This window comes from Chaetomium globosum, genomic scaffold (genome assembly GCF_000143365.1).
Source record: "Chaetomium globosum CBS 148.51 scaffold_2 genomic scaffold, whole genome shotgun sequence".
In the NCBI taxonomy this organism is placed as follows: domain Eukaryota; kingdom Fungi; phylum Ascomycota; class Sordariomycetes; order Sordariales; family Chaetomiaceae; genus Chaetomium; species Chaetomium globosum.
In genome coordinates, this window is record NT_165977.1 from 1,047,109 (window position 1) to 1,056,257 (window position 9,149).

General features: G+C 56.5%; 2 protein-coding genes across 2 annotated transcripts; one reads left to right on the top strand and one right to left on the bottom strand.

The window, feature by feature from the left end:
- Positions 1-1,045: 1,045 nt before the first annotated feature.
- On the top strand, positions 1,046-2,852 carry CHGG_02458 (rRNA processing protein RRP9; the record flags this gene model as incomplete). The annotated part of the gene is made up of 2 exons (XM_001228973.1): positions 1,046-1,487; positions 1,600-2,852. 2 exons carry the CDS (start codon positions 1,046-1,048, stop codon positions 2,850-2,852), a joined length of 1,695 nt encoding a protein of 564 aa, XP_001228974.1.
- A 694-nt stretch (positions 2,853-3,546) lies between these two features.
- CHGG_02459 (uncharacterized protein) lies at positions 3,547-6,427 on the bottom strand (the record flags this gene model as incomplete). The annotated part of the gene is made up of 2 exons (XM_001228974.1): positions 3,547-5,585; positions 5,785-6,427. The coding sequence occupies 2 exons, from the start codon at positions 6,425-6,427 to the stop codon at positions 3,547-3,549; spliced, it is 2,682 nt and encodes an 893-aa protein (XP_001228975.1).
- Positions 6,428-9,149: the final 2,722 nt, after the last annotated feature.

Consider the following 9,149-nt stretch of genomic DNA (forward strand, 5'->3'; position numbering starts at 1 on the left):
GCGCTCAAGGGAGATGTCGGGCTGGTGGTGTTTGTCGAGGAGGGACAGGCAGTAGTATCTGGGACAATCAGCACTCGGCAACCCATACCCTAAACCAAACGAGCTTCTGTAACCTACTGTGCGTAGCCATGCGCTGCGTATGGCACTGAGGCCAACGACGCAAGATAATCTAGCCAGTACAAGCTCGGCTTGTGTGTGATGGGGTCAACTCTCGCCGAGAAGGAGGTTGACGTTGTAGGGCTTACGAGACAGAAGACTAGATACCAACTCGCCGCGCACAAAGTTGACAAGGGCCGAGGGGGAAAGATCGGTCTCATTCCGCATCGAGTAGAGCTGGGCGTTGGCTTGAATATATTCGGCGAACTGTACTATTGCGGGGGTAAGCGGGGTGAATGTGCGTATCGCTCCCAGTTTCTGGTCACCAACCCGTGTCGCCGGCCTCGCCAGAGAATGCCATCAATGTGTGCTTGTTAAGCTGTCTCGTCTTGTCGTCGGAAACCTTCAAGATAGTCGCCCCACGCATCGCGGCCTTGGAGGCCGCGATCAAGGTAAAGTCCTTGCCTGTGATGCCGAGCAAAACCTCCCTGAGAGTCTAGTTAGCTAAGTAATTTGAATCCACCTGAGTACTGCCATACATCTTTGCGTTTTAGGTGTCGGACGATGTGGTGGTTGTTGATGTTGCTGGTATTTGGCAAGCTTCCCTTCCTCGCTTGCTTCCTCGCTGGAGCTCAGGCAGGCAGGAGCGAACGCGCACTTGGAGCTTCAGCCTGAGCGCACGGACACTCCCCGCCTGCCCTCTAGCCCGCCAACGGCGGCGGTGGGGACAAGGCGTGCCCCATAATCCCTGGTCAGCATTGCCCCGCTGAGGCTGAATGTGGCGGCGCGGCCTGGCGGCGTCGGTATCTTTCTCCACCGATGCAGGCTAACTTTTTTTCTGGACCCGCTCAGAAATTTTGAGAGCAGCCGCAGATCAGTGAAGAAAGGCTGCCAAAAAAAAGGCAGACGACAGCGACAACTTCCAGGGAAACGGGTCGCAGCCGCCACCATGTCGTCTTTTTTTACGACACCCGGAGCCCAGAAGAAGAGGAAGCGCACGGTGGCAACAGAAGCACCAAAGAAGCGACTAGCAACAACTAAGCCATCATCGAAACCACCGAGCAGGGGCCCCGCCAAATCCTCCGTCGCCCCGAAGAAAAAGGCCATTGAACGAGACGAGTCGATCTCAGGGAGCGATATCGAGAGTGACGAAAGCGGAGACGATGTTCGGGACAGGAGCGGCTCTGAGGATTCTTCAGACGAGTCGGATAGTGGAGGGGAGACGGCAGCAGAGAAGCGGTTGAGGTTAGCACAGCGGTATCTCGAGAAGACGCGAAAGGAGGTGGAATTGGAGGATGAGTACGCGTTCGATGCAGAGGAGATTGACCGAGATCTTCTTGCTGAGAGGCTACAAGAGGACGTGGCCGAATCGAAGGTAAAGTCTACCGGCGGTTGGTCTCAGAATTAAACTTCGAAGAGGCATCGCATACCCAATTCCGTTGGACTCGGGTTCGGTAACCTCGGTTGCCGTGTGCGCTCCCTACGCGTACACAACGACAAAAGACGGCTACCTCACAAAATGGAAATTGCAAGACCTGCCTAAAGACCAATGGCCGCAGACAACACGGAGGAAACCAAAGAAGCCCCCCGCGCCGCCCAAGCGGAAACCCGAGAGGATATGTTTCGCCAAATCCAACCCGGGAAAGACCAAGGACAAGAGCTATCAGGGCCACACAGGGGCACCACTCACCGTCAAGGCGTCGCAAGACGGAAAGTACGTCGTAACCGGAGGTGTCGACCGCCGCCTGGTTGTCTACAACGCCGCCGACCTCAAGCCCATCCGCGCCTTCACGCAGCACCGCGACGCCGTGACGGGCCTGGCCTTCCGCCGCGGCACCAACCAACTCTTCTCCTGCTCCAAAGACCGCACCGTCAAGGTCTGGTCGCTCGACGAGCTGGCCTACGTCGAGACCCTTTTCGGCCACCAGGACGAGATCCTCGACGTGGACGCGCTCGCCCAGGAGCGGTGCGTCAGCGTCGGCGCCCGCGACCGCACCGCGCGCTACTGGAAAGTACCCGAGGAGTCGCAGCTGGTGTTCCGCGGCGGGGCGGGCGAGGGCGGCAAGAAGAGCCGGGTGCCGGTCGGCGTGGACCCGGCGTCGGCGGCGCACGAGGGCAGCATGGACCGCGTGGCCATGCTCGACGACGAGATCTTCGTGACGGGCAGCGACAACGGCGACCTCGCCCTGTGGAGCATCCAGCGCAAGAAGGCCCTGCACGTCGTCCCGCGCGCCCACGGCATCGAGCCGCCCCTGGACCCCGCCCAGTCCTCCGCCGACGAGGTCCCCGACCCGAGCGTCGTCCCCCCGCCCCAGCCGCGCGCCATCACCGCCCTGCGCACCGTCCCCTACTCGGATGTCATCCTCAGCGGCAGCTGGGATGGCTGTGTGCGCGTGTGGCGGCTGAGCGAGGACAAGCGCAAGATCGAGGTCGTGGGCGTGCTGGGCGGCGCACCGCCCACACTGCCCAATGGGGTACACGCTGACGGCAAAGACAAGAAAGAATCGCCCAGCCAGGATTTGGTCCGCGGCATAATCAACGACATTGCCATGTTTGAGCGGGGCGAGAGGGGCCGGGACGGGCTTTGCGTGGTGGCGGTCACGGGCAAGGAGCTGCGGCTCGGCAGGTGGAAGAACATGAAGGAGGGCCGGTGCGGCGCCGTCATCTTTGAGGTGCCGAAGGCGGTTGTGAAGAAGCAGGATGGGGCCGAGTTGAACGGGGGATCGGCCGGGTTAGACGGCGAGGAGGATAACTAGTTTGTTGTTGCTGTTGTTGTTGTTGTCAAGACTTGTAGAGAGACATGGGAGGCAGAGCTCGGATCTGGGGCTGGTCTATACCCGAGGCAGGCAGGCATTGGCAACCCTCCTCAGTCAGATGATGTACATACAAAATAATCCCGCGGAATGGAATCTGCGCACGCAAAGCGAGACGTTATTTGTTGTCATTCATTCCAGGTCTCATCTACCCTTACAACCAACCCCCGCTTCCCCCCATCAAGCGGATAGTTGCCGCGAGTTTTCAGATCAGTCCTCCATCTGCCGTCTATCTCTTAATGCACCGTGGTGATATTTGCTAGCAGTGACAGATACTGCAGAATAAAGCTCATAAACTGGCTTGAGAAGCTCGGGTAACCGACCACATTGAAAACAAATGTTTGAGTACGTGTAGCACAACAAAAAACAAATCCACCCCCGACACCAGATACGATGTCATGTCATTAGAATTCCACCATCACGCCGGTAAACAATGCTATCATCTTCGATCCGATGCTGCGCCACACCCAGGCCACCCGGGTTGTTGAATCCATGAAGCGATGAGGCCAAGGTCAAGAAACCTCAAGGGTATATGGTAAAAGCGGCAGAGAGTCTGGCAAACGTTCTGAGCACGGAATGCGCAGCCAAGCACGACGGCCAAGCCAACTCTATGGCCCCAGCCAGGTAAAGGAACCGTTCAATCATCCGTAAGATCGATGGGATCCGAGTTGCGCACCACCTCAGCGCTCATCACAACCGGACCTTCATCAACCACAAAATGGCTGGTGGTGTGCTTCGGGCGGGCCTTAGCCGCCCGACGGCGCCTCACGCTCGCGGGTGATGAGGGTTCCGGTCTCCCTTGTGTGGCCCTCGGCTTCGCGGCGTTGGGAGAGTGGAACGAGGCGGGCAAGACTTCGACAGTTGTTTCCCCATCCTCGGCTGGCCCGCTCGGCGATGTGGATGATAGCGGGGAGAGAAGCAATGGATCGCCTCGTGACGGAGAGGGTGAGCCGGGAAGATCTTCCGCGTCGGGTGCCTTAACGGTGAGGGAGACAGGGTCGTCTTCCACGGTAGGGATGGGAACTGTGGCCTCATCTAGGTTGTCTTGCTGTAAAGCCGGCGGCCGAGGGGATAGTGGCGCGCGTACCATCTCTGAAACCTGCGGCTTTTCGCCGCCGCTCGTTCTTGTTGGCTGTGTGGCGCAACGTGTAGGCTCCGTGCTAGGACCATCTACCTGCGGGGTATCCACGTTCATCGGGCTACCAGAGGTGCTGTTAGGGACGGAGTGTCCCGAGGAATTTGTCTCGTTTCCTAGCTTGCCGTTTAATGTGTCGGTACCTTTGGTGTCCTCAGTAGTATTATCCTGCGATGGGTGGCGGCTTGGCTCCACGCTTGACTTAGGAGGAGAGGCAGCGGCGGATGCCTCGAGCTTTGCTTTGGGCCCCCGCTGCGGTTTCAAGTGTTGCTTTCGCTCCTCGAATATCGTTTCGCGCCATAGATTACGCAGATCCGAAGGGTCGAATTTCCAATCCGGAGACTCTTTTTGGAGTAAGGTTCGAACGAACTGATCTGGGTCTTTCACGAATTCCTGAATGTATCCGAGGAGGTAGACACCGCAGTCGCATAAATTGTTCTGTTCCGGTATATTGACGGCCTTCATACCCAGCGTCGTGGGGGGGTCGGTAATCACCGTTTTGCGCTTGTCCTCAAACTCGGCAAGAAGATACTTCCTGAGGTGGGAGATAGCCTGGGGATGGGTTGAGCCTAAAGAATCAAGAGTGATGATCCTTGGGTCGTCAGGGCTGTATGTCTTTGCGCCAGCCTTTGCCTTTTTGGGTTGCTTTGCCCGAAACGTCGAAGTCAGGTCTATACTGACGTTCTTATCGTCAGAAACCAAGTCAACGAGGTCGGACTTGACCATGTTTGTTTTGTCTCTCGGTGATCGCGGCGGCCGCTTTTCAGTGACGTCCGTCATTTCCACGTCGGATGTCGCGCCGTTGACTTTGCCGTCCATCACTTGGGCCGGGGGGTCTCGAGTATCGCCCGAAGCCCGTCTCGAGGCTGGGTCAAGCTTCCCGGGGTTGCATATGATGGCCACCCACCAATGGTAGTGTTCGTTGACGGGTACGATGATGTAATCGAATGACAACAAGTCGACCTTTGTAGTCCAATTTTTGACACCATCGTAGTTGATCGCACCCCTGCCCGCCTTGAGTTTCTCGTAGAAGAAGGAGTTGTGGAGGTAAACGCGCTTGTGTAAATCCTTAGTCCTTGCGCCGAACACGTCAAAGAGATAGCGGAGACCATAGCCGATGAGATTGTCATTCAGACACTGGCCTTCGTCGAGCCTGGGTATGTCTTCTTTGTCCACGGTTGTGCGCCGACGGATCAGTGGCATATCCCAACCCTGTGCCCAGTCCTGATTCTCGTCAGACCAGCGACGCACGGCAGATACACGCGGCATTTCAGGCGCTGGCCCCTGTTGAAAAATGTCCCTCGTCCTCAAGGAGCGCGACGCAACCGGGGCGCGTTCACTAGCAGTACCGAACGGGGGAACCGGAGTTCCCGTGTGCTGAGCTGAGACTTGCATCTGGTGTCGAATGGGGGTCCGAGAGCTGGCCGGCGCACTTTCGGTGAAAGCCGCATTTGCTCTGGGCGATGCTTCGTTTGCCTCCGTCAAGCGGACCGGGGTGCCGTCGGACAAACGCCTGTCTGATACCTGATTGCGACTATGGGCTACATCAGTATGTAGCTTTTTGTACGACAAGGCCAGCTTATTTCTAAATACCGTCAGCATGGCACGAACAGTAAGCAAGGCTCTTTGGGCAACAGTACTCTTCTTTTTCTAGATCGACGCGCACCGCAAGGTGCTTGCGAACCCACTCAACGACCCACAATGCGTCCGCATTGCTACGAAACTCGATGAACATCATACCCCCAATTAGTATCGAGGTTTGGTCCCTTGATTGGGTGAGCTTGATGAGGCTGGAGTCCGGATGGTAAAACAAGGTGTTCGCTTTCCCTGTAATCTTGAGCCATTGATATGGCTCCGCAGGGAGGCTCTCGTGAGTAAACACACGCAATTCTGGGCCATCGGTCGGTCGGAGGAAGCAGTTGTTCTGGCCATTGCTTGCCGCAAATCTGAAATTTGGCTGGCACACAGCTGCTACCACGCCGACGCCAGTAGGTATGCGATCTCCTCGGACGTCCGCCCACTTGGTTGATTTCATATCCCCCCGTCGGGACAGACTCGGGGATTTATTTTTCGGTGAGCCCTCAACTGCCTGCCTTTCGCTGGCTGTAGGGGGTTCTCTACCGCTCGTCCCCCACGCCAGTTCATCTTCGTCATCGACGAGCTCGTGGTTTGGGCGCTTTTTGTTTCGAGGGCTTAGACCTGGCCGGGTCGGTTTGCTGAGGATGCAGGCATCTACGGGGTCGCGGGTCGCATTGGACGCCAAAATCAGACGAGCGGTCCGTTGCTGACGTGGAGCAGGCTTCTGGGCCGGGTTAAGCACGTCAAAATCGTCGTCGATCGGGTCCTGGTGAGATATCCGACCTCGGCTAGCCTGGCTGGTCATGGCGGGCATGGCAGAAGGGTGGTTCGTCTGCGGGCGACGGCTGCGCCTGTGTGAGCGCCCTGTTCCCTTGGTAGACTCTTGCACGATCTGGTATTCTGGAATTCCAGGGGATACTGAGTGGGCAAGGCTCGTCTGACTGCCGTGCCGCTCCGTCCATGATATCGCATCCTGGTCAATATCTGTGATCTCCTCAGTCAGGCTCCGTCGACGGGGATCGAGAAGGGTTTTTTGTCGTTTTGGAGGGGGAGCTTCGTCGGTTGGTTGGAAGGTGTTCGACGTTTGAAGAGGGCCTGGAGAAACACTGGGACCAGAGTCGAGCGTGTTTATGTGCGTCTGGGGCGCAATGGCTTTCTAACTCTGATCAGCATGTCGTTGTGTAGCCGCTCGTCATGGAACAACGCACCAGTAAGCCCGGCAACCGCATCCTGACTACTCCCTTCACAGATCTATATTGTCAGCTTCCTTTTCGCCGGCCGGCCGAAGATACTGAAAAAAGGGAGAAAAAAAAAAGAAGAAAAAAAGGCGGTCCCCATACCCATAATCTGGAAACGAGTGTGCCGTTTTGTGGAATTCGAGACGACTCCTACTCGCGCGACTAGCTGTATTTTCGCTGGAGTTCATCGCTCGTGGTGGCATACGATTTTTTGAGCCTTGCGCATTGTGAGCGCCGGGCGCATGGGCAGGCGTCGGCTCCTGTTCGGCTCTGGTTGCGAACGAGTTTCTTGCATCTGCATCGCGAAACGAGGAATCGGGTGGGTCTCTCGCCAAAATGTGGTGGGCCATTTCACCAGTAAACGTTATTGTGGGGCATTCAGCCAAAGAACAACCGCAGCGCCAACATGCTGACACTTGTCCAAGTTGGGAATAAGGAAGCTTAAATGTGTAAGAGGGACGTAAGTTATGTCCTTGCCTATCAAGAAGGAGCGGCAATGGCATCAAAAATGAGGTAGTGCAGCTACTTATTCAAACGCAAAGTCGATCATTGTCACGAGGCTGCAGTCACAAGCTCCGATGCGGCGGCACTTGCCAGGGTTCCGAGTCGGGTTTAGGGCCTCTGGGCGCGTCAATCGCCATGCGACGGCCTGGAACTTTACACCCCTGTCCCGCTGCCTGCCGCCTTCAACATCAACCACCAACCAGTCAAACAACCAGCCAACCAACCAGCCAACCAACCTGAGGACAGGGACACTGTACCGGGCCTTCGGCCAACGGCTCATGCCCACCTCTCCAATACACAGTAGCAAATAGAAACCGGGCTCCCGGGATATGACTAACGAAACATGGAAGTCTGCATCTTCCAGAGCCTCTTCTCACCTTCGCACGAGGTTGACAGCCCAAAGTACAAATATAGATTCATCCTTCCATCTCCATCTGCGATCTTATTGTAGCAAGGATTGTGTAGTGTATGTACCTATATTTGTTGCACGCCTAGAGGATGATGACACCACGAAACGTTTAATAAGGGATTACCCAGTTGAAACCCTTGCAATAATTTATGCCCATTTTGCCGACACTTCATTGCTCAGCGAAAATACCCATAACAGCTGAATTGGAAGTCTGGAAGCTCTGTTTGACTGTCGCATCCTTTGAATTGTTCCCTTTTTCGATTCAAGTGGAGCAATCGTCAAGCCGGGCTGGGCGCGGGAACGGCTCGGGCACTCCCCGACTACAAACGGACCTGGATCTCCGGGATATGTCCGACCGGCGATGAAGTAATTTGCTTTCAGTGTAAGCCATTAGTTAACAAGACAACAATTGTGCGAAACCCAGTTCACCGGCAACCACCAACCCATCCTAGTCAGCCTCCCTACTGTGTATTTCTTCGACCATGAGCAAACAGAGCCATATCGAACGAACAGCCAATGAGCCCCGTGAAGCGGTTTGTCCCCTTTCCAACCCTCGAAATGAATCCCCGTGGCCTAACTCTCGTTCCAGATCCTCCATACGCTCACAATCGCTCACATCGAGCAAGTATCTCCTACCATTCGAGTCATCCGCCTCGCCATCCCCCCAAATGACAACATAACTGCAAGTCCCCTCTCCACCCCCGACCTCCCCCAAATAAACCCCCTATTTACACGCCAGTGCCCGGCTCCCAGTTCCTCCCCGGCCAATGGGTAGATCTCCACCCACCACCCGAAGCCCAAGTCCCCAAAGCAGGCGGTTTCACCATCACCTCCTCGCCCACCCCTAGCCCTCCCCCGTCCCAACCCCAACCCCAGCAACCCCAACAACCGCCAGCATAACCCCCCCCTCCCCCCACTTCCACCAAAGCAACCCCCTCCGACCCCCCAACCCCCTACCTCGAACTGGCCATCGAATTCCACCCGAAAAACCCACCCGACGGCGACCTCTTCAAAAGCACCCCGCGCTTTGTCTACGCGCAGGTCCGAGTCGGCATCGGTGGGAGTGAAGTCAACAAGCCTAAGTTACTCTGGGATTTATTATATCACCCTCCCAACCTGAAAAGTAAGGCGATCGCCCGGGCAGAAGGTCACGTTCACGCAGGCGCGTGTGCTCAATCAATTTGCAGGGGATAGACCAAAGCTGACGAGAAGGAGAACGCGGAGCCGACCAACCGAAGTCCCGCTGTATCCGCCATCGAATATAATACCGAGGTCGAGGCAAAAGAGGATGAGCTTTGCTTTCTAGTATCTCTGGACAGCAACGGGCAGGGTGTGGGCAGAGCCCGTCCCACCCGGACGCGGGAGGACTGAGGAGA